The 24,825-nt window shown below is 44.6% G+C and overlaps 1 protein-coding gene and 1 long non-coding RNA gene across 3 annotated transcripts in view; one reads left to right on the top strand and one right to left on the bottom strand.

Annotated features, from left to right (window-relative positions):
- Window positions 1-24,825, bottom strand: part of TMCO4 (transmembrane and coiled-coil domains 4) — a 91,785-nt gene that overhangs the window by 13,673 nt on the left and 53,287 nt on the right. For both annotated transcript variants that reach the window (XM_034753107.1, XM_034753108.1), the window contains exons 11-13: window positions 19,763-19,847; window positions 13,504-13,621; window positions 10,387-10,504 (exon numbers count right to left, since the gene is read on the bottom strand). In XM_034753107.1, the coding sequence (XP_034608998.1) occupies window positions 10,387-10,504; window positions 13,504-13,621; window positions 19,763-19,847 (321 nt within the window). The remainder of the gene's footprint in view (window positions 1-10,386; window positions 10,505-13,503; window positions 13,622-19,762; window positions 19,848-24,825) is intronic.
- LOC117867804 lies at window positions 12,264-21,657 on the top strand. The gene is made up of 3 exons (XR_004643513.1): window positions 12,264-12,671; window positions 14,301-14,389; window positions 18,189-21,657. It is a non-coding gene; the product is annotated as an uncharacterized LOC117867804 (long non-coding RNA).

Below are 24,825 nucleotides of genomic sequence, written 5' to 3'. Positions count from 1 at the left end.
CCATTAAACCTTTGGCATAGCCACTGAGGATGCCAGCAAATTTGATGGAGTTTTTTTGCTATACAAAATCTTATCCTTGAGGAGCAGAACAAACCAATTCACTCACATAGTTCACTGAACAGCTGTAGTTAAGGCTAGTCTGTTACAGAGCCCAAATTGTGCACTGACACGTCTATTAGTTATTCTAAGTTCTTAACAAATCTATGGACGTGAACAAGGATGCTTAAGCCATTGGATTCTCCTTTGACATGTGGCTGTGGATTTCTCTCTAGTCTAACAAGTTCTGATGAAAAACCACTCCCTTTTCCAGATGGCGTTGGACAGATTCAGAAGACGCTTGGAAGTTCGTCCTGCTTTAGTGCATTACAGTATTGGCAGCAAGATACTGATAATTAACATGCCACAGCACTTTTTACAAGAGCAGGGGCGTTAATACCAGAGTCCTAACAAATGCCAAGTCCGGTAGTTACTTTATGCCTCCCTAAATTCTCCCGGCATTTTCAAATGGATGCAGTATGATCTTTCACTTTCTGTCCTACACTGCTGTGAAATGCTTGTTAAACAGCTTCCACCTCTCATCCCAGAGGTGGCCGCATGCTAGTGGCAGGTGAAGTGCTTGAGGATCCTGTAGGTTCAGAGCTCCTAGTTATTAGCTTGGCTGCTGTTGTACTGAAGAGCCTAAGGAAATGGGGCTGTACAGTATTTCTCTATTCTGCAGCTTGACAAAGGGATGAGAGAATAAGTGGTGTGACGACTGTTGGTAAAGAAGCTTTTTCATTTCCAAGAGCTTAATCAAGTGGAAAATTAGAGCTAGAGTGAGTTGTTCAACAGATAAAAAAGCTCAGACAGGCCAATTCCCTGCAGGCTTGAATCGAAGTTGTGACGCTAACAGCCTTTGTTCGCAAGCTAGTTGAGAGGGGCTGGCTCACTTTGCTCCTTCAGGCCTGGTTATCTGATGGCTTCAGCGGCTGCCCTCTGCCCTGGTAACCCTGGGGCCTGCCCTGACGCAGTCAGTTACAAGTGGTGGGACAGAATAGGGAAGAGTGACGAGAGAGTGGTTTTCTATACAAAATAGTCTGAAGAGGCCACATCTGCAGCTGGTATGTGAGAGCCTGTGTCTCTGCTTGTCTGAAGAAGCTCCAGATTTTGACCATTTAGCAAGCACAGCTCACAATGAGGAATTTCAGGGTGGAAAATTGGTAGCTGTGTGGGAGGAAAGGGCCACCTGGGGGAGGAGAGGGCAAAAGAGGCAGTTTGCCCTGAGCCTTTGTTTGAGAGGGCCCCGAAACAGAGTGGCATTGTGACCTGACATGCAGGGTTGCAGCACCACTCACGTTGAGCTCAGATGACCCTCCGTGGGCCAAACCTGAGAAATGCTGCAACCCCGTGTGCAGCGCCAAGAGCGGGGAGCCAGGCACAGGCCCACGGGACAGGAGCCGCTACTGCTGGGTGAGTGTGGGCGGGCTCGCTCGCCAACCCCTCTACCAGGGGCGTCCCTTCTTTGTAAGGGGGGCTGCTCAGTTTCAGATTTTGCTCCAGATGCCCAAAAAGTTCTGTGCGGCTCTGAGAGTGAGTGACTGGGCGGGGGGTGGGAATAGGGCTGTTTAGACCTATTTCTGTGAAATGTGACCACACGCCTATTCTCTTTTGAGAACCTGTGAGAGCTGGCACTCCCAGTCCAGCTTCAGTTCTGTTTCAAGGAAGTTGACATTACAGGGACTTAATGAAATCTTTCAAGTGATGTTTTTTCCCCTGGTCCCTCACCCTCCCACAACATCACCAACAAAGTGGTGGTTTTAGCTGCTTTTCCTTCCTGCCGCGTGATAGAATCGCTACAAGTTCCTATCCAGGGAAATGTTTAGCTTCTGATTGAATCAAGTTCCCGTTCTTGCTTTTCTTCTTTGGACTGTATTCATTCCTGTCCTACCTGCCTAAGGTGGTACTGCTCATCTGAAACAAGTCATTCCACCTGGGAGCAATGAGACCCAGGCAACCTACTTCCATGCTCAATCCCCAGGGTCCTTAATAAACCTGAATTTCATCATCAGGATTCATTCTTTGCTGCAAGTTTTCGGCCCACGATGAGAACACAGTTTAATGCACCTTTGAGGAAAAGCCCAAATCACACAAGTGCTAAATCAATAGATTGTTAGAATACTGTATTTTTTGTCTGTTTGCTGCATCCAAAGAGCCCACGCAGGTGGTGAACCAGGCTGCCCTGGAATCACTCGAGACGCTAGTAACAAGGCATCACTTCTAAGAAAGGTTTTGGAGGGCAAGAGCAGGAATTCCATTTTAATCATCACTGTCACAGATCCGGCTTTTCACTGTTCAGTTTCAGCAGCCGAGAAAAGAGCAAGTCAAAAAGGTTTGTAACTATCTCAAGAGGAAAAGCCAGAGCTATGGTGATGTCTGGTGCAGCATATTCCAAAAAGAGCTCTTTTATTCAGCCTTTTCTTGCTTCTCCAATTTTACAGGAACATCGGAGTGTAAAACAGGTCACAAAATCTCATCACCGCATCTTATTGCAAAGAAGGGTAAATCAGTGCTTTTAAAATGGTCTTAAATGACAGAGTAATAATGATTAGCTGGCCTGACGTGCTTTCAGTCTTCAAAGCGCATCAAACATTGATTAATCTTTATGACCTTCCTTTGATGGCAGTATTATACCCATTTTACAGATGGGGAAACTGAGGCACACAAAGGGGAAGTGACTTGCTCAAGGCTGCAGTGGGAATTAGTTCCAGTACTGGGATTAGAACTCAGAAGTACCTGGCTCCCAGTGTGGTGCTCGGACAACACTTCTTTCAATTTTGTTATTACAATGATAATTAAGGCTACGATTCCGTCACGGAGGTCATGGATTCCATGATTTTAGGAGATGTCTGAGTTCAGCCTTCAGCCCTGGGCAGTGGGGCTCGGGCTTCAGCTTCAGTCCCAGGCGGCAGGGCTTGGGCTTTGGTGTCAACCCCAGGCGGTAGGGCTCGGAGACGGAGTACCACCTCTATTCCCTGACTCACTTCAGCGGGTCACTCAGCCTGTGGGTCTGTGTCAACGCCTCCGCGATACACAATACCTTATTGTTACACATTTTTCGTTGCCTAGACCATACTCTGAATTTGTGCATTTTTACCATGAATTTTGCCTAATTTTACTGTGACAAAATTGTATCCAACTCAGGAGACTTGGGTTTTATTACTGGTTCTGCCACTGACCAGCTATATAACCACAGGCAAGTCACATCACCGCTCTGTGCCTTAGTTTCCCCTCACACCTTTAGTCTTGTCTTGTCTATTAACCCTTTAAAACTCTTCAGGTGGTGGCCGTCTTTTCCTGTGTACAGTGGTTAGCACAATGGGGTTCTGATCTCAACTGGGCATTCTATGTGCTACCTTAAGAGAAATTAATAATCATCATCATCATCATCTAGGAAGGTGACATCTGAATGATAAAGAGTAGAACTAGGAGAATTCAGCTGCCATTTGAATGCATGGGAAAGCAGGGAATTTCAAGGTGAATGCAAGTCCTAATCGTGGCTAAAGGTCTTTAAACAGATATTTTATAATCGGCCCAAAGTGGAAATTGGGGTTTGCTTATATGGGTATGTAAAGCAGAAAATAAACTTTGTAGCCCTGGATAATCTGTGATTCCTTTATTGGGATGGTATATGGAGAGAGATATGCATAGCCCTTCTCCCACCTTTAACAACATGGCAGTACTAACTTCCTGCATCTTTCATGAAGTTCATCACTCGACCTACAGAGACAGACCTTCAGATCTATTTTCATGCCTTTAAGTTCATCTCAGATTTTGATTACATTAAAATTGCCTAAAGAAACCCAAGCAAATGCCTGTAACGTCCAAGCCCACATGCAAAGCATTTTGCCTACTTTCCGACTCTTAACAACATTTCTTCGATATTCAGATGCTAATGTAAAACGTAATCTCCGGCATCCCACTTGAACAAACAGCAATCAGCCTAATATGTTACAACTCAATTACTTCCTCGGTTTCAGTTACTGTCAAATAAATCCGCTGAACCAATCAGTCTCATTGTAAGCACTCAGGAAGCTTTTATAACTGCATTTGCTGAGTGGGAGGACATTTTGGTAGTTTCCTCACTGACAGATTTAGAGAAATGAGGCCTTAAAAGTTTGGAGGAGAATGAAAGGAGAGGGCCCTGGCAGGACAAATGGAAACTGTAAAGCAGACCGTACTAATCAAAACAGACACAGGCTAAATGCCTTGGGCCCTGATTCTCATTTACGCAAAGGCCCTTTATATATCTCTTATATCCCACGCACTTTGAGACTCCTTTAAATTGCCCCAGCAGCAAGAATCAGGCTCCTTGGACTCCAGCATCCCCCCCCAGATTGAAAGGGGAACTCTAACCATTGTGCTCAGTTCCGCAGTCTGAAAGGATCCGCAGGGAGAAATGGCCCACACCATGGATAAACTGGGAGATGGCTTGAACGTGAAGGGTGCTAGAATGAATTTTGCACGAAGCACCTTCCTGAAGTCCATACTTTGCTCCTTGATAACCTCCCCTCCTTCCCTGTCCCATGGCCTTGTGTCACCATAACTAGAAATCTGTGCTGAACCCATCCCATGCAGCACCTATGCTGGAGCCTGCACAAGTTGCTGCTGGCGCGACACAGGAGACTCCTGCCCTCACCAGAAGCAGAGCTCGCCACTGCATAGCACTCCCAGCCTCCTCCAGAATTCTGTCATTTATATTTTCACGTAGTTTCTCTACAGGACCCTGAGGCGCTTTGCAAGAGGGCGGGACAGAAATGCGAAATGACCGATGGCCTGAAAGGCGTGGTGCAGAGCCTGCTCGACATGCTAGAAAGCAGGCAACGAGGGAGCCCTTTCCAGTAAGGTTAGGCAAGTATTCTTCTCTAAAGCAGCAAGAGCTTAATATAAAAGCACAACCAGCTTTTTTGATGCTTAATATATAGTGTTGACGAGGATCAACTATACTTTCTTATGCTCTCAGGACCCATCACAATGGGCTCTGCAATCACCTTAGTGGGCCAAGTCCCTACAAGCATAGGCAAACACTCTGATTTGCTGGGCTGCATTAATGTAGGTGTTTTATTATTTCCTGGTTTCTCTCAAACCGGTCTATTTATTTTCAAGTACCTAGAGCTACAATTGACTACGAGGGCAACTGTGGACAGAAAGTGCCACAGCAAATTGCAAGAAGCAACCTGTTCCACTGAAACAGGCACCCACATTGTTTTAAGAAACACTAACACCTTGGTTTTAAGCAGCGTTGTCTGCATAAAAGAAATTGAAATTGCAGCTCAGTCTTTTCTGCTAGGTTAGACTGAATGGCCAGCATTAGGTTTGAGCGTTGGCCTGCTAAACCCAGGGTTGTGAGTTCAATCCTTGAGGGGCCATTTGAGGATTTAGTTGGGGATTGATCCTGCTTTGAGCAGGGGGTTGGACTAGATGACCTCTTGAGGTCCCTTCCAACCCTAATAATCTATGATTCTATGATTAGGTCACTTGCATTGTACTGGGCTAGCATTATGTGACCTGCTACTATTCCCATACCTCTGGACCTTTATGAGGATGAGATGTGGAGATACCAGTCAGCCACGTTTCAAACAAAGCAACCATCTAACCCACAGTGGCACTGAACTTTTTTCATGGATCCGAGTCAGGAAATCTTTGAGGAGTCCAGCTAGTCCAAGATACTAGTTCACTAGTAGAATCATAGATTCTACTACTACTGAGTAGATTCTAGTACGAATGAGGCTCTTTAATACTTGTTCAAACATCCACACCTGCAGAAAAGGTGTTTTAATTTTTGTATCTTATAAGAAAGAGCTGGATTTATTGCACTCGATTAAGTAGTAAAGTGCCTTACTAGCACAACACTTTTAGCATTCTGTTGAGAACATCTCTATATACCTTTATGCGACCCTATTCCATTGCATTGCAGTGCAAACCACCTTTGCTTTCATGCCATTTGTTAAAGCACTGGTTTCTGAAGCTTTTCTTTACACGCCTCATAGAACACACGGTTTTCCTGTCTCCCAGAGCTCTATTTTTTGTCAGGATGGCTCCTCTTTTCTGTCCTTTCCAGTAAGGTTAGGCAAGGCTGCGCTATGATGGAAGCGGCAGATCTCTCAGAGATGACAGCAGTGTTGGGATTCTTTATTTGATACACGCAGTGTGTACACAGATGCGTAATGGTGGAAGATTGGTGACCTGGAACTTGGGCCACCCATTTAGCCTAAATGTGCACACTGCTTCTTCAGCGAGAGCAGGCAGGCTGCTGAGAGTCAGTCCCAGTGGTGTCTGCCGAACTCCATATGCTTTGGAAATTTAGGAAGTATAAAATGAACAGACCAAGGCTCTTCAGGGAAAAGCAAGAGATAGGACATTAAGGGTATGGCTCAGTGGCGAAGCCAGGTTTTAGCAGCAGGGGGAGCGAACACATAAAAAAAGGTGCCACCCGCTGCGAAGAAAAAGAAAAAAAGGAAAAAGAAAAACCCGGACTGACCCACCACTGAAGACCCGGAGCAGCTGAAGGACTCGCCACCGAAGTGCTGCCAAAGACCCGGAGTGCCACTGGGTGAGTAAAAATTAAAAAGGCGCCACTTTTCTGCTCAGTGGGAGCGGCCGCTCCCCCCGCTCCCTCCCTAGCTGCGCTACTGGTCTGGTGGTTCTAGAAACGGTACAACGGCACACCTGCAGCACTGGGCGCTGTAGTGTGGACACTTACTACAGCGACAGAAGGGGTGCTTCCATCATTGTAGTAAATCCGCCTCTCTGAGAGGGGGTCGCTAAGTTGATGGAAAAATTCTTTTGCCGACCTAGCAGGATCTACATCAGGGCTTATATCAGCTTAACTATGTCGCAGAGGGGTGTATATGTTTCTAAGAGCCTCTGTTAACCCACTTTGTCCACACTTTGCTCTGTACCATCTCTACTTTATCCACACCTCATCAGTCCTGCATTTTTCCTGCAGCGGGATCAGCAATGTTCAGTCAGTATGAATTAAATGAGCTGGTAACAGCTGAACAGTTGCAGGCTTGATGTGTTTGCACATCATAACATGTGAAACTGATCATGTGCTTAAGACCCTTTCTGGATCCAGAGTAATACTAGGAGAGTAATCTGTGCCAGCTCGCAGGTGTGCTCAGAAGACGTCACAGTTTGAGAAGTGACAGAGGAAGCAGTCTGAATTACACTGTGTCTGTTATAAGATTTGTTTTCACAGCTCTGCCAAGCATCTTCCACTCCCAAAATGCAAGGGGAGAAAAACAGCTAAGTCGTAGTAGATTGTGATCTCAAGATTGCTGTGAATGTGTGTGAAGAAGCTGTGTTCTTCCTGATGATCTGAAGCATGTTGATAAATTGGAGAAGGGTCAGAGAAGACTTTGAGAATGATTAAAGGGTTGAAAACATGCCTTGCAGTGATCGAGTCAAGGAGCCTAAATCTATTTAGCTTCACAAAGGGAAGGTTAAGGGGTGACTTGATCACAGTCTATATGTACCTACTGTGGGGAATAAACATTTGATAATGGGCTCGTAAATCTAGCAGAAAAAACTTTAACAAAATCCAATGGCTGGAAACTGAAGCTAGACAAATTCAGATTGGAAATAAGGTGTACATTTTTAAGAGAGGGTAATTAGCCATTGGAACAATTTGTCCAGGGTGGTGGTGGACACTCCATCACTGGCTAATTTTTAAGTCAAGACTGGATGTTTTTCTAAAAGATCTGCTCTTGTTGAACAGGAATTAATTTAGGGAAGTCCTATGGCCTGTGTTATACAGGAAGTCAGACTAGATGATGGCCGTGATCCTTTCTGACTTTATAATCTATAAATCTGCAGAGGAGGTCACCCGGAGGGAAGGGAAGGCATCTATGTCATTAGCTTGCTTAGGGCAACCGAGCTGAATAGTGTTGAAGATATTACACCCCTAACAGCAGTTTAGCATTAATAACACTAAACAGCTTTGGGGAATCTAATTTATGCCTGATCTACAGGACAGAACTCAGAAACCCACTCTGTTCCCTGGAAACTCAGAATCCACCTACTAAGCCACAACTGTGACCATGCCCTAGAAATTCCAGGCCATCAAACCAGTCACAAACATCGCTGAGCTCTGTAACTCCAAACTCAAATCCAGCCATACTAACCCCTGCTGTAGCATTGCAACTGTGAACCCGACAAGCCAGCTGGATGAACTGAAGCACAAGGTCAAATGACTTGCTCCAGACCGTCAAAAGCTCCAGCTAGATGAGACTGCAGGTTCCCTCTGGTCTCTACTTATAGCGGTGCTCGAATTATGAGACACAAAGCAGGGGGGCCCTGCTACTTTGCAGATGTTCTCTTCTTGGGCTAGGCTGCTGTGCATGGTCCCCAAGAGTACTAGTAGTTTGCAAGCAGTCTCTGACCATACTGGAAACTAAATGGCAAAACCTTAGTTAAAGCAAAGTTAAGGCCGCCCGGTGATAGTTCGTGTCCTTCCAGGATGTCAGGTTCAGCAAAACTCAAACTTCTGTGAACCAGGAAATACAAAGTGAAGATAACCCACAGTTGGCAATAGCTCCTGGGAATTATCTGCAGGCACTCCAACTGCATTCACTGTCTTAGTGTAGCTGTATTGAATAGTGGAGGAATAAGCTGGAGCAGCTTGGAAGGGCTGTGATTGTGAGATGAAGAGATCTGGGGATCAGTTTGAGGAACATCATAGAGCTGTGATTGTGAGATGAGGAGATCAGGATCTGAATCCCCCGTGTATGTCATCAAAGCAAAGAGGTGCTTATGTATGCTGAGTCTGCGTCATTTCATTACAGAATTGTGTAGGTTGTGTAAGTAACAGGGTACCGGAGTCTTCATGCCATGGGGACTGTAGTAGTGAGGTGGGATATGAAAGCAGGTTATGGATTTAGTGGTGGGTAGGGGAGAGCAGATATTTTGGTGGTATCCTGTGTGCAAGTGTGAAGGGGCTGTACGAGAGTATGAAGCGGTTGTTACATTTCACAAGTGGGGTACTCTGTTGGGGAGTAGGCCCAGGCCACATCTACACTACAGTCGTGACAGCAGCACAGCGATGGTGCTGCAGCTGTGCCGCTGACGCACCATACCATAGCCACTTCCTACACTGACGGAAGGGGCTTTCCCATTGATATAGTTAATCAGGCTCTCCGAGAGGTGGTAGCTAGGCTGAGGGAAGATTTCTTTCACTGACCTAGCCATGTCTACGTTTGGGGTGAGGTCAACCTAACTATGGCACTCAGTTTTTAAGTGTAGATCAGGTCTCATCAGGGGCGCTGGAACAACTCTCAGGCTAGGTCTACACTACCCGCCTGAATCGGCGGGTAGAAATCGACCTCTCGGGGATCGATTTATCACGTCCCATTGGGACGCGACAATCGATCCCCAAATCGACGCTCTTACTCCACCAGCGGAGGTGGGAGTAAGCGCCGTCGACAGGAAGCCGCAGAGGTCGATTTTGCCGCCGTCCTCACAGCGGGGTAAGTTGGCTGCGATATGTCGAATTTAGCTACGCTATTCACGTAGCTGAATTTGCGTATCTTAAATCGACTCCTCCCTGTAGTGTAGATGTAGCCTTATAGTGGGGGTGCTGAAGATGGCAACCAGGTATTTGGTGTGTGTTAGTAGTACGTCAAGCCAGGGGTTGCGGCAGCACTCCCGGCAACTCTAGTTCCAGCACCACCGAGCCTCAGTGTTTGAGTTTAGGGCAAGGGCAGACAGCGCACCACGCCACACTGTCTTTCTGAAAGTGATACCACTCCTGTAGGATCTGATGGGATAGAAACACCATTTTCTCCAATGCAGGATGTTACAGAATTTTTAAAAAAAGCAACAGTGGAAACAAAATACTCCCTACAATGTTACATAACATTCAGGTTCTAGCTTCCATTAGGTGTCGGTACAGACTTAAGGCTCATCTGACATGGAGTTCATGGTAAAGTCATGGAGTTGTGAGGTTTGTGCACATATAGAGGGAAGAATCATAGAATATCAGGGTTGGAAGGGACCTCAGGAGGTATCTAGTCCAACCCCCTGCTCAAAGCAGGACCAATCCCCAGACAGATTTTTATCCCAGTCCCTAAATGGCCCCCTCAAGGACTGAACTCACAACCCTGGGTTTAGCAGGCCAATGCTCAAACCACTGAGCGATCCCTCCCACCTACACACAAAGTCACTCACTCTTCTTAGGCCTAATCTATACTTAAAAATTAGATTGACCTAGCTACATCACCCAGGGTTGTGAAAAACGTCGTGCCTTAAGTGTCCCTGGTGTAGACGCGGCTAGGTGGATGGAAGATGAACACAAGGCTATGACCGGTAAGGACAGAGTGAAATACTAAGGAAATGAAGAGGGCTACTCACTACAGATGAAAGATCCATATTAACCATCCTCCTGTCATCCAGGCTGACTGGCTGAAGGCCTGCAACGTTGAGCTGAGCAGAGGAGGTCCGGTAGACAAAACTCAGCAGCCAGTCTCCCCTAGGAGGAAAATGGAACAGAGGTATTAATAAGCCTTGCTGGAAGACAGATAAAATGCAGGAAGACATTCGGGGAACACAGGAGAAGACAGAGATGACAGGACCAGGCAGCCCAGCTAAGGACAGGTCTTCACTACCCGCCGATCGATCTATCGGGGGTCAATTTATCGCGTCTAGTGTAGATGCGATAAAATTGATCCCTGATCGCACTCCCCGTTGACTCCGGAACTCCAGCTCACGAGAGGCGGAAGTGGAGTCGATGGGGGAGCAGCAGCGGTCGACTTGCCGTTGTCCTCATGGCCAGGTAAGTCGACCTAAGATACACCAACTTCAACTAGGCATTCGCGTAGCTGAAGTTGCGTATCTTAGGTCGACCCCCCCACTAGTGTAGACCTGGACAAAGTCTGTACCAGAAGCTGCAGCAGCTTCATCTGTCCTGGAATCAAGCCTGGAATATCATGCTGGATAAAATAATTGGGGTACAGCTGTAAAAATTTTTAGGAGTAATCCTGACTCACAGGAGTAGCCTCACTGAGTTCACCAGGACTACTCCCGTGAATAGAGGCTTCCGGATCTTTAAAATTATTTCAGATTCGCAGGGAGACAGGGCTGCACCCAGCTATTGCCCACTCTCCTTGTAATACGTTAACACGTAGAAGTTTGCCAGCCTGTAGCATCTGTAAACATGTTGAGCACAGGCACCGTGGCTGCTGACCTATATGCAAATTATAAAGTAATTTAGGATCTTTCTGGATTAAAGGTGCTGTAAAAATATAAGATTTTTAATAGGAGAAGCAGCAAGATCGTGCTTCCATTCTTGAGTGGTGGGCCAGAGCTGGCACAAAGCCTGGACATCACTTCCATCCAACTGAGCTCTATGATGAAGGCTTAAGGAGGACTGCAGTGGTGTATAGAACCTTGTGCTGGCCTTCTGCACAGGTGAATTTTACTCTAAGAGCTGTCTCTTCCAGCTGTGCCTGTTCACCACTGTCCTTGACAATCAGATGTGAATAAAGCCCACATGGAGCTATGCCAAATGTGTGCAACACTCCCAAGGCCACATGAAATTCACTCGGTTTTGTATTTGTTGCTAACTCATTACTCAGACCAGGTTGTTTGAAAGGTCTAGCCATGCAAACATGGCTTGACTTATGGTATTACAGGGCGATCACAGGACATTGGTAGTTCGAATGATACGAAATCCAATGTAGCAGTTTCAACTGGCTTTCACTTCGAGATGTTTGGTTCATTGAAACGTCAACGTTGAGAGGTGTGAACTGAACTCAAGTAAATGGGCCTGATTCTGATTTCACACCCGTTTTACACCAATGTAAGTCCACAAACTTCCGTGAAGTTACTTCTGATCCACCATCTGGCTCAATATTTATGCAAACACCGAGGCAGGGAACCACCACATCTCCAGACCCATGTGAACGTCTTATTAGGAAATAACATATTTCCCTGATTCATGTCTCAGATACTCTCACCGAAATCCACCCCATAGCTCTCCAATTAACACCTCACATCAGCCTTCATATAGACCTGGTGCTTCTCAGCTGCAGCATCCAGTGGGATTTTAGAGATTAAATGTACTAGGATATGTATCTGGAATCTCATCCCCTGCTCACTCCAGTTTGTGTGCAACTGAACTGTAATTTATTAACCGCTGTTTGTTGAACAGTCGAAATATGGCCTGCCAAAGTAAAGAGACTAACTTGAATTATACACACGTAGCCCATTTTATTTCAGTAGCACAGTCAAGCTCTGAAACGATAACAAGATTATCTCTCTCATATTACAGGAAACGAATATACTATGCTTTCTGCACTGAAATAAGTTGAGGTTGTTTTGCAGTTCTGGGATGATCTATAGTCACTATAGCAAATTCAGTGATACACGTAAATTGCTAATCATGAATGGCTTCCTGGAGGAAAACAGAAACATCCCCCAGAAACTACAGTACAGGAGACAGCAGTTGCTTTTTTTGCTATGTTACATGAAGAAATGCAGTAATTTGCATACACATCCTGCATCTATAAGACCTCAGCGATACAAAATTAGCAAAAGCAGCATCTCTCAGCTCAGCCATACGGATGGGAGTAACGAAGATTTCTTGTTTTAATCTCAAGTGCTTGTGATTTTAATTTCTCTCTTCTGATCGTTTTAAGGTATGTAAAATAATAGACAATATTGTATATTAACACGCACCTCTCTCTCTCTCTCTGTATACTTATTTGTAGACAAATTTGCATCATTGTTAAGGTTTGGCCAATTAGGTGATTTAACATATGTTAAAAACAAGTAATTCCACAAATTAGCTCTCAGGTCTGGTCAACACCTAAACATTAGATCGACCTAAGCTATATTGCTCAAGGCTGTTGGCCCAACTGCCACTGGCAGGTTGATGGAAAAATTCTACTGTTGACCTAGCTACTGCCTCTTGAGAGGGCGGATTATGTACAATCGATGGAAAAACCCCTTCTGTTGACATCGGAAGCGTCTACACTGCAGTGTTACAGCAGCATAACTGCAGTCCTGTAGCAGTGCTGCTGTAGTGTAGACATACCCTCTGTGAATTGAAGAGCTGGATTCTCATGTACACCTTGGCACCACTCTGACAGTTTGAAGAGGCTTTAGAGTGGATGTAAGTTACATTTACACCTTGTCTGAGGCCCCTTTACGGTGCCAGAGGGTCGTAAAGCAGCCATAAGTGTAAATGAAATACAGTCCCTAAATACCAAATCCTTTATATGCGCAGGCTTCCAGTCTAAAGTTCACCATAAATAGTTAAAGCCCAAGACAGAACAGCCTTATGTTGACTCCTGAAGACTTTCAAATCCAAGTAATGGACGCAATGACTTCTAAAGAAGATGGTTCTCTACTGAGAGCTCCTTAATACTTCAATTTTGGGGGCTGTCAAAATGTTCAAAAGCAATAAATGAAAGATCCGCTAACAGCGACCCAGCCATAATGAGCCGTCGAGGTTGTGCATGTACAGACCTGCAATAGCCATTTATGATCCTGCCCGACACCACCTTTGTGAAAGCTTTCCAGTACTTGGCGTCTCCTTCCACTGGAGCTCCCAGCAGGACCACATCCTCGACGATCCCCTCACAGTCTATAGAGATGGGAACAGCCCCCCACAAGGCAAAGGGTGTTACTTGGATTTGGAAGGCAGCCCAGAAAATGCATCTATGTACATATGATACAGACACGTGAGACTTGCCCTCTGAGGGATGAGAGTATATTTAGTGGAATTCACTTACATTGGAGAAATACTTTATTTCTGTTGATTCATTTGTAAAGATAAACTAAAAAGCTCTCAGGTCTGATCTGCAGAAGCATGGAGAATCCACAGTTCCAACTGAAGCCAATGGGAGCCCAACATCTATGAAAATCAGGGCCCTGGCGATTGTGAAAGGTGTCAGGCTGACAGCAATGGGGAGAGAAGTTCTCTTGTCACAGAGCAGGTATAGCGCAAGCAGTAGTGTGGAAGGTTCTTCCCATACTGCCAATCAGTAGTCAGTGTGAGATTGGCATTGTTTCACAATATATGGAATGAGGGGACAAGTGAGACCACTGAAGCAAATGTATAATTAAGTTAAATAAACTCTTCCACCTGACCAGCCCTGGAAGTTGCTAATGCATCCGTCCACTGAATGCACGACAACAGAATTCCTAGTGGCAATTCCCAATCACAACTCTGAAGCAGTTTAGCTCTTCATACTCTCTGGGTACAATCTGCTCAAAAGGTGTGTTGAGTCTGATCAAAATTAATGCTCCTCTTTTATTCTTAGTGGACAAACTGCAGCTAAGAAATCCCAGTAGAAGCAAGCGATGGATTGAGAAAGATTGGGCAGCACTTCTGTGCTTTTCAATAAAAAAGGTATTATGATACATTCACTATTGCCAGGACAGAGCTCCACAAAGCAGTCTCAGTCTGGGGGTGGGACATAGAGCTTCTGGTTTTTAGTTCACCTTCCAGAGCATCATGGATTAGAGAAAGTTGAAATCAATTCCTAATAAGTAAACTAAAATCCCAACGTGTGTGCATGCATGCATATTAGGTCTATAGAAAAAATAGATATAAACGTTTAATTACACAGTATGTATCAAAAAAGAAAGTGCAATTTTAACAACTGACTCTGTTTATGTAGAGTTGTGAAAAAGAGACAGTAAAGTGCCTTCCGATATAGTAATTGTATGTTGATATGACTGGGAATTCTATCAACTAGAGTCCCATATATATTATTATTTATTTGTATGGTGGTAGCACTTAGGAGCCCCCGTCCTCGCCCAGGACCCTATGGTGCTAGGTGCTGTACAAACACAGAACAAAAAGACAGTCCCTGCCCTGAAGAGCTTATTCTACCAAAACCAGAATCTTGACCTTTGGAGAGCGCAGCTCAGCATATGTGGGTTTTGGTCATTTTCAGGAGAGTGTACCTGGTTTGTAGAATAGGGGGTTGGGATTATGAGGAAATAAATGTGAAAGCAATTACATACCGCGTCAAGTCATGGCCCAGGAGACGATGCCTGGATAGATTTTTAATCAATGCAATTGATTTCCTTTCTCTAACAGCAATAATAACCCGGCGCTCCCTGCAGAGAGCATTATTCTACACAGTTTTACTATGATGTAAATTCCAACCCCCAATGACAATCTGAAACGAGCGCTGTTGGTTTCATTTCTTAATTATGAAGCAAATTTCACACACATTAAAAAACAACAACAACAGTGATTCGATTTTGTTAGCTTAACTCGATGGGCAATGAGACTACTGCTTCCACAGTAATTGGGTAATGAAAAAACAGAGCCATGTGGACAGGGCAATAATTCCAGTCTCTAGCATAAGGTCAATTGAAAGAGCAAGAAAAAGCACCTCATATCAGGCTCCTGAAGACTGGAACTAACCACTGGAAGGTCTGGTTTCTTTCCCTCCCTTCCTCTATTCTGTTCCTGTTTGAAATGAAGATGCTCAATCTTGGCTGTGTATTCATTTCTTTTGAATGATTATGGAGGAAGAAGGACGCTTAAGAATATAGATCACTGATCTGCATGGTTACTACCACGCTAGTTAATTATACCTATCCCGTGGGCTACAAATTGTTTATACTGATAAGGAATAATAAAGCCCATGTGCACAGGGAAAAGAAAAATTAATGATTCTAGATAATATGAGAAAAGAAAAGATTCTACCCTCAGTCAACCCCTCTTGGGATTAATACATTTCACAGCCTCCTCCTGCCTCTGACTCAGAAACATCATTAATTCTGGCAGGATGTGTAAAAAGAAAAAAAGGCTTTTATTCCACTTGGCCAACTTCTTAGTAGATAAGACACAATTCTATATTGGGATTCGATAGGAGAGTAATGGGGCAGGGATTGGCAATTCCCATTGCCTGCTAGCTACTAAAAAGGGGTTTTGTGATGAAAGCAGCTGTATTTGCTTGCCGTGAGGCAATAATTGACAGGCAAATAATCTTGGAAAAGGCCCACGCGGTGCACACTGAGCCTGGGGCTAGGACCAGTCTCTGGGAGCAGGGAGAGACGTTGCCATGTTTCCAGGTCTGGAAGTGTTACACACACAGGGCATTATTGTGCCACTCAGGTGAAATCCACCCTTCGTAGAGGGGCAAGTACAAGACATAGGCATCACTTAAGTGCTACTTAAAACCTCAAAACAGAGGGCATGAGCTCAGGCTCTGAACCTACCCCCTCCCTAGGCATCAGAGCCTGAATCACAATGTCAAAGCGCTGGCTAACAGCTATTTCTAGAGCGCTAGCATGAGCCCAGCTAGCCCGAGTCTCTTGACCTGGGCTGGGAGGCTCACTCCTGTGGGCTGTGTAGACATACCCATTGACTTAGGTGGGATTTAAGCTCTCCAGTGGGATTTAAGTCAAGCACATAAATAAGTGCTGTCCTGAACGGAGGCCTAAATGAGCCAAACAGTGTTCGCACTGGATGTCTGACAGGTGATTTGCTTTCTGAGGACATCGTAGAAGCCAAGATCCAGTCTGCTCTCTGGTGCCTTAACGATCCCATGCCTTTAAAGGTTTTGTCTTAACAGGGGTTTGTCCAGGTATCTTTGGGCAGTATTTCCCCTCCTCGCCCACTGTTGGGCACTGTTTGCAATGCTGGTTGGCTGCATTGCAGTGTTTCTGTAATTTATAATTTGTGAAGCTCATTGGGGTTCTCAGGATGATATAGAAGCAAGGAATTATTTATGAGTATTATTATTATTTGTAAAAACTACTCATTTAATGCAAACTGGCAAACCTGTCTAGCAAAGTAACATAACTATTAAGCCTAAATAAAATGTTTGAAACAGCCACTGAAAAATATCATTCATTTTAACTTGAGTCCCCAGAGAAGGCACAGGTACCATTTTCCATCCCAGAGCAACACAGGCTTGCCATACTGGACCAGACCAGCAGTTCACACAGTTAGATTACCCCATCTCGGATAGTAGCTTGCATCAGAGCGGTCAGAGAAAGGCACAAAAGTCCAGAAACGCACAATTATGCAATAACCTACCCAATGGATGAAGTTTCTTCCTAAACCCAAGCAAGCTTGGCTTATGTTTTGAAGTACTAGGGCTGAGATCCATTATCAATTTTTACCCTCCCTAGTTTAACTGTGGAAATACTTATTAATCATCTAGGAACATAGGAACCATACAAGATCAGACCCGTAGTCTTTTAGTCCAGTATCCTGCCACTGATAGCGGCCAGGACCAGATGTACGTGCATAATCCTTCTTTTACTCCCATGAAGCTTCTGGCTTCAAATATCACCCTGGGCAGTTTCACAAGTTAATGAAACATTTTTTAGCTAAGTATTACATTTATCGGTTTTTAATTGTTTGTCTTTTTATTTCATGGGATAGCTCCTTGACCTTGTATTAGGAGAAAGGGTTATTAGGACCTCCGGACTCAGCTCCTCTCTATGCTATTTTAATATACTTCCATCATGCCCTATCTCATTTACCCTCATTGTATAGTTGTCACAATCTTTTTAATGTCTCCTGATTTGGACATCTTTCGCGTCTATGAATTTTCATCACTGTCCTCTGAAGCTCTTTACAACCCTTCGCACACATCCTATTCTTATACTGTCATGCCACTAAGATTGTATACAAAAAAGACCGCAAGATTGGGCCTTGTATTTATTATGTATGCGTCTTCAAAGTCCAGACCCAGATGTCCCAGATGGCTGCTCCATTCCTTCAGTGGCTTGCTGTTGGAATGTGCACTGGCAGGACGCATTGGCAATCTGCACTAAACACATTGCTTTTAGTCCCACAAACAGCTCAGCTTTCCTAATTCAATTAAAGGACTGAACAATCAATGTGCAGTGGGGGGGCCGCTACAAGATGTATTTATGATGCTTAGATTTCTTTCGAATGGCATATAACCAGACAGCCCCTAATGATTCCCATTCACATGTTACTTAGCTATAGTGCTGTGCAGTCTCATTGAGAGAGACTGCAAGGCTATTAACGGCTAACGAAAGCCTCAAAACATTACGGCCCCGACATTTTCAGGGCACTGAGGAGAAAAGAGTAAATCTGGGGCCAGATTCGGAACTCAGTTCTACCAGGGTAAACTCAGCGTGATTCTAATCAAGTCACTAGGATACAGTCTGGTGCTACAAAGACTAGAATTTGGCCTCTTGTATTTCAGGGGCTGTGAGAAGTCCTGGCACGCAGCTGTAAACGGAAAGGAAGCTGACCTCCTCCTCTCATGCTGGTTTAATCTGTTCCCACCTGCCAACACCTACTAATGAATGTTTGCCCGTGTAAAGCTCCTTACTTATTAGCTACATTCTGTGAGGGCAAATGTTAATTAATAAAATTGGCTAGGTAGGGGGAGGGATAAGCACAAACTACTACTGACTCAACTCCAACATGCAATTTACATCAATTGATCAGAATGACTTGATTCTTTTTCTAAATTAAGAATAGAATCTATTAATAAACAAAACCACAACTGGTAACAAATTGACAGATGGTTTTATGCTTGGCTTTAGGGAAAAATTACCATGAAAATAGCTGACGACAGTGGCATTTCAATGACTTAAATGGGAGGGACAACTCATGGGGTCAGAAACAGTAGCTACAGAGAGCTTTCAATAAAGGCGAAGCATCTTCTGCCAAGTTCACAGCGAAGCGTGGGCCGCTCACAGACTGATTCACCAGGCAAATGTCACAGAACGTCAAGAGTGCTTTTGCAGACGGAGGGCCAAATTCTGCTCTCAATTACATTGGTGTAAATCTGAAGTAACTACTCAAGTCGGTGGAGTTACTCCAGGTTTTCACCGGAGACAGCAGAATTAAATTCTGAACGTATTTCAAAACTGTTTTGTAGGTTTCTATTTAGACTGCACCTCAGGAAGTAAATACCCTCAGCCACATACTGGCTTGGAATGCACATAATCCAAGTGCTGTGGCCAGGAGGGGATCAATGGGATAGAAACTATACATGGTGCCTCTTGCTTCCCTTCAAACCCACAGAGATGCAGCTTCACAGTCTCTCTGCAGCCAGAGCTGGGGAGGGGTATCCCAGGGCAGGGTGTAAGGCCTGGAGGTGTGGTCCATACACTTCAGCATATCTACATCTTTCTATTGGTTCACAGACCAGGTTATTTCTGCTACTGACAGGAGTAGTCTGTATTGTGAGGCCAAGGAAGGGAATAATATGCTGCCTTTTAATGTTAACATGTACCCATCTGAATGAAGGCCATGTAATGTGAGCTTTGTGCCTGTTGCCCTAATGAGGCCTGTGCATTGGGGAGGCCCAGTTAGGGTGTCCTGTTAGCTGTGTGCACTGGGGTAGCTCTGTTCAAGTGGTCCATTTATGCATTAGGGTGGCCCAACGGATAACTTGTATCAGCAGAAAAAACTAATCTATATCTCCTCCAGCATAACACAATCAGAGCCTCTTAGCCTTTCTTAAGGAGCTGCGTACACAGCTCCACAACCACCACTAACTAGCATCTTTGTTGACTGTCTCAGCGAAGAGCCCAAGGACTGAATGAGCCCTGGAGACTAAACTGCTCCCTTAACCCTAGAGGTTGTCCAGCGAGGTCAGGCTGTGAAGCACAAAGGCAATGCTATGTGGCTGTGCTGTCCTTCTGTGGCTATTCTAGAGGACTTCGATCTCCAGAGCCGTTGGCATGATAACTTCTACCAGCACTAAATTCATTAAAAAAAAGGTGATGGAAAAATAAATAAGAGAGTTAAATGTTTGGACTCTACCTTTTTCTTGAGCCATCTCCTTCAGGCAGAAGTAAATGACCCTTGCGCCCAGACTGAAGCCAATCAAAGTGACAGGTCGTTTGCCCTAGGGAACAAAGAGGCACAGGCACAAATGAGGAGGGTATGGCTGTCAAACAGTCTGCTAGACCTGGAAAGAAAGGGCTGGCCGGTGGGGGTGCCTAGGCTCTGATCCAGCAAATCATGTAAGCATGTGCTGAATGTTAAGTATGTGAGCCGTTCCATTGACTTCAATGATATTACTGATGTTCTTAAAGTTAAGCACAGTTACATTTAACTTAAAATTAAGTGCTTTGCTGGATAAGGGTCCAAATGCACTCTTCCTGCTTTATTAATATCAAGTTTCTCACACATCATCTAAGGAAGCTCCTTTTCACTGAATGGTCCATTTGCTATGCACTGCGCCTTACCAACACTATTTTAATTTCAAAGAATGCAAAGCCCCATATAACAACATGGAAATGAGTGAGGTGCTGGAACACATTTTCAAGGCAGGAAATCAAGTCCAACCCGCAAGCAATTATTTTCAGGGCTGTAAAATACCATTAGAGCAACTGCTGCCATTTTCCTAGCAAGGAGAGAAACTTGTTTCCGCCTTACAAAAGCATTCTCTCTCCCGGGGCTCCCAACCACCAAGAAATGAAATGTAATGCCATCTTTGGCAAAGATGAAGACGAACAGGCAGTGCCATGCCTTTCCGATGCTTGCGGAGTTAATAGACCTGGCACGTGAAATAGGCTCCCATGGCTTTTAACACTGCCAGCCAGTCAATTTTCCATGAAAAGGCAAACAGTGGGGTGTCTACATATCTAGCCTCTATTAACAGATGTTTTACCAGTTCTAGCCAAGAGGAGATATGGATGCGAGCAAGCTGGTTTAAACTTAATCCAGATAAACCAGAGCTAATGCTGGTTTGATGGGGAACCGTTTAGAGGATTCAGCTCCTTCTACTGAACATGTGTTGGACATTTGTTAATGAGGTTCCCAACCTTGGTCTTGGGGATTTGTGGTGATCTGTGTGACAGATATGGCAATTTTCTGCAATATCATTGGGAGACCTTATTTAATTACATTTAAGTGTCTGTGGGGTCCATTGTATGAAATGAATGGCGTATTATTGTGGGCCGGGATTCTATGTAACCTCTCGAGGTGGGAGATGTGACAGATGTGAGTCCTGGGGGTTCAAAGGACTATTGTGAACAATGTGCCAGACAAGAATGGTCTTTTGGAACAGAAAATGTTAAAGGGATTTTCCTGGGGATATCTATCTCGGGATAGTTTAGTGCAAATACCCCACCTCCAGTTATGCAAAACCCCAGCCTTTTGAAGCCATGCCTTTGGGAATGAGCCACTGTTTGCTGTTCATGCGTTACATGAGGCCAAGATCAAAGGCCCAAGATGCATAAAAGAAAGACTAAACTAGTGGTTCTGGTTCTGAACCTGAGACTGTTATGAACTTGTAGTCACGGAAAAAAAACATTTCTGGGTTTTGAAGGACTGACACGTACCAGAGCCGAGGTTGGAGATGGGATGACCTTTGGTAAGCTTTTTAGCATGCATGTTCTTGTATTGTTTTCATATGTTTTCTCTGCAATGCTTTCACCTTAAGAATAAACGTGGTTGCTTATGAAGAACTGTGTGGTAACTTATAACTGTGGGCCATTATGCTATTCATAGCCTCTGGAGAGAAAGCAAACCGCAGAATCTAGCTTGTTTAGGCACTCTGGCTTGCTGGCAACTGTGTATAGATAGGCAACTGTGCAGTGTGGAAAAACCCTGGTCAGGAGAGAGACACACCTGAGTCTCTACCAAGAGAGGTAACAGCTGGGAGCCTGTTTTCTCTTTCAGGTGACATTGTAAATAAGAAGCAGGTAGCATTATTTGTAAATGTAAATGTAAACAAACTTGTTTGTCTTGGTGATTGGCTGAACAAGAAGTAGGACTGAGTGGACTTGTAGTCTCTAAAGTTTTACATTGTTTTGTTTTTGAGTGCAGTTATGTGAAAAAAATCTACATTTTTCACGATAAAGAGATTGCACTACAGTACTTGTATGAGGTGAACTGAAAAACACTATTTCTTTTATCTTTTTTACAGTGCAAATATTTGTAATAAAAATAATACTATAAAGTGAGCACTGAACACGTCGTATTCTGTGTTGTAATTGAAAACAATACATTTGAAAATGTAGAAAAACATCCCAAAATATTTATAATACATTTAAATTGGTATTCTATTATTGTTTAACAGTGTGATTAAAACTGCAATTAATCTCAACTATTATTTTTAATCTCACGATTAATTGCAATTATTTTTTTAATCATTTGACAGCCCTAATTTAAATTTTAAAAACCCAAACTGTTTCCGAAAGTCACAAAATGAAATAAAAATTTCAAATGGAAACTCAATGAAAATATTTCATTTTGGTTTGCTCTGAAATTTCCCATTGGAAAAGCAACATCTTCCTGCAAAATAATTGATGAAGCCCTATTTTTTGGCAGAAATTTTTTTGGTCAAATATTATTTCAAGCAGCATTAGCTGGAAGAGTGTATGGCTGCTACTCATTAGGTCATCATGAAAATGTGATGTGGGCATCCTACTTCAATGAGCAAGATTTTATCTTAAATACATTTAATAGGATTTTCTATGAAATCAAGCAGGGAGGGATTTTAACAGTAAGAAGTGCCTTCTCCTTGGGCTAAACGCACATCAGGTATAATACGGTTCAGAAACATCCTGTTAACTAGTTTTAGGTTCTCCGGCACAGCAGGATTTTGTGCTTTAACCATAACTAAAGCTAAAAGACAATGTCACATGCCCTTGGGCAAATCTTTACTTCAAACCAGGCCTTTATTATTGCCTTTTGGGCACTGTGTTTTTATTAGAAATCAACTTTGCTGGCTTACATTCCTGTTTCACGGAGTTATTTATGACATTCTGGTGTTTGGCTATGTCTCCCTTTACCTCTCGGCCCTGAATAGCTCATCTACAATAGAGACTGGACTAGTGTAGCTGTAAGATCAACACAGAGATCAGCCTGTACTCATAGCAAATAATGGCAGGACCTGGGCAGAAGTTTAATTTCAGGTTTGGCAGCTGGGGATGAAGATGACGATTTGGCAGGACGGCTGGTTTTACTGAGCTGTTTCTTTCAGTGCCAATCCATCCCATGTGTCTATTTGGCTCCTTTTTCTTTTCTTCTTGTTTATTCTGGGCTTAAGCTCTTCTGCTTCCCCATCTCCTTTGGATTTATGTTCTGAATCTTATTCCTTCACAACCTGTTGCTTCATCCACTACCCCCCTCCTCCATTTTGTGTATGCATTTCTGTTTCTTTCTCTCTCCACCTCCCATTTTATTTCCCTCTTTTCCCTTGACTTTTATTCCAGGGGCGTCCATCAGGAGCAGACAATCACTCAACATAATTGTGCCTTGGCTCCAACAAAGCACTTTCCTGGAGGAGACAACATCCATCTGAATCTGACTAATATCCTGCAACCCCAGCCAGTTCTATGCCACTGCCTCAGCGCCATGAGGAAGCAGGGATCATTGTGCGAGAACTTTTTGCTTGGGTGTCCAATAGAAACGGGGGCTAGTTGAGAAGAATTCAGGCTAACAGGACCTGTGCCCAATTTAATTCCTCTTGGCAGAAGGTGGCTGCCTCTAGAATAAGCCAATTCTTTACTTCCCCGCTCCCCTCCACGGCTGGTTTTACAAATAATGATTTTAGAAAGAAGCCTGGTGAATTTCCAGGCTTGTGTCAGTTTGGGATTAGTAAGGAAGTAAGACCCAGTGTCTTCACCGGAATGACTCCAGATTTATACCAACATAGCTCAGAGCAGAATTTGGTCCTTGCTGCAGGTAGGTGCTATGCAATCTTCCCTCGCCCCACTCTGCTGATGCCTCTTACCTCTTGATGGGTATTTCAGCGGTCTGTCTTTTCTCTTCCTTTCTCTCCCGCCTCATCCTCTGCTTTCACTCCCCCACTGTCAAGATCGGGCCGAGTGGACAAATCACACCAATTTGCACTTCTGACTTGGATTAGACCTGAATCCAGGTCTCTGGCAGTGAAAAGCTAGATTTGTTGTTACCCCAGTGTGTCACCAAGCTTCCTGGATTAAATGGATGCGTGACAAAAAATAGATGCCATAGTATGTCTCATGTTAAGCTTTCCTGCAATTATCAGGGGGGTAGCCGTGTTAATCTGGATCTGTAAAAAGTGACCAAGAGTCCTGTGGCACCTTATAGACCAACAGTCTTTGTCGTTTTTTCCCTCCAATGATTTTGTTTGTTGTCCTTCAGTACTGGACTCTGTCTGTAAGCCCTGTTTGCAAGTGTAACCCACACACTTCCTGGGTGTGGTGTTTTGTCCCATCTAGTGGCACCGAGACCACTTAGAGAGAGAGAGAAAGTAATTAACGAGTCTGCTGTACTGCCTTAGCTAACAGCCAGTTGGCTTTTAGCTCATCCGGTAGAGGCTCATGCACTAAGCTCCAGAGGTCTTCGGTTTGATCCCGATGACCGGGTTTGTTGGCGTTACACAGGGAATGGTGTATAAGCATTTCAAAGGACTGCTACAATCTCTTCTGCTATCAGAACTCTCTATTAGACTGATTGCTGACTGACCTCTTCTGCATTTAGCAAAGGTTTGGGTTAAATTAAACCAACATTTGCAGGCAGCCTCTCATCAACCCATGTTCTCCTCATTCCCTGCATGGAAGAGTGAGATATATGCTGGTCTAGGGTTACCATATTTTGTGCCTCCAAATGGAGGACACTCCCAGGGGCCCTGGCCCCGCCCCCAGCCCCGCCCACGCCCCAACTCCATCCCCTCCCAAAGTCTCCGCCCCCTCCCCTGCTTCCCGCGAACATTTGAGTCGCGGGAAGCCTGTAGCAGGTAAGGGGCGGTGTGGGGGGAGGAGGCGTGGCCCAGGCTGGCCCCCTGGCGGCTCCAGCCTGGGTTGGCTCGGGCCCTGGGGTGCCGGCCCCGGCCGACCACCCCCAGCCCGCCCAGCACTGCCGGCCCCCGGCGGCCCGGCGCACCCCCC

This window comes from Trachemys scripta, chromosome 19 (assembly GCF_013100865.1).
Source record: "Trachemys scripta elegans isolate TJP31775 chromosome 19, CAS_Tse_1.0, whole genome shotgun sequence".
Classification (NCBI taxonomy): Eukaryota; Metazoa; Chordata; order Testudines; family Emydidae; genus Trachemys; species Trachemys scripta.
This window is presented reverse-complemented; position numbering and strand designations above follow the sequence as displayed.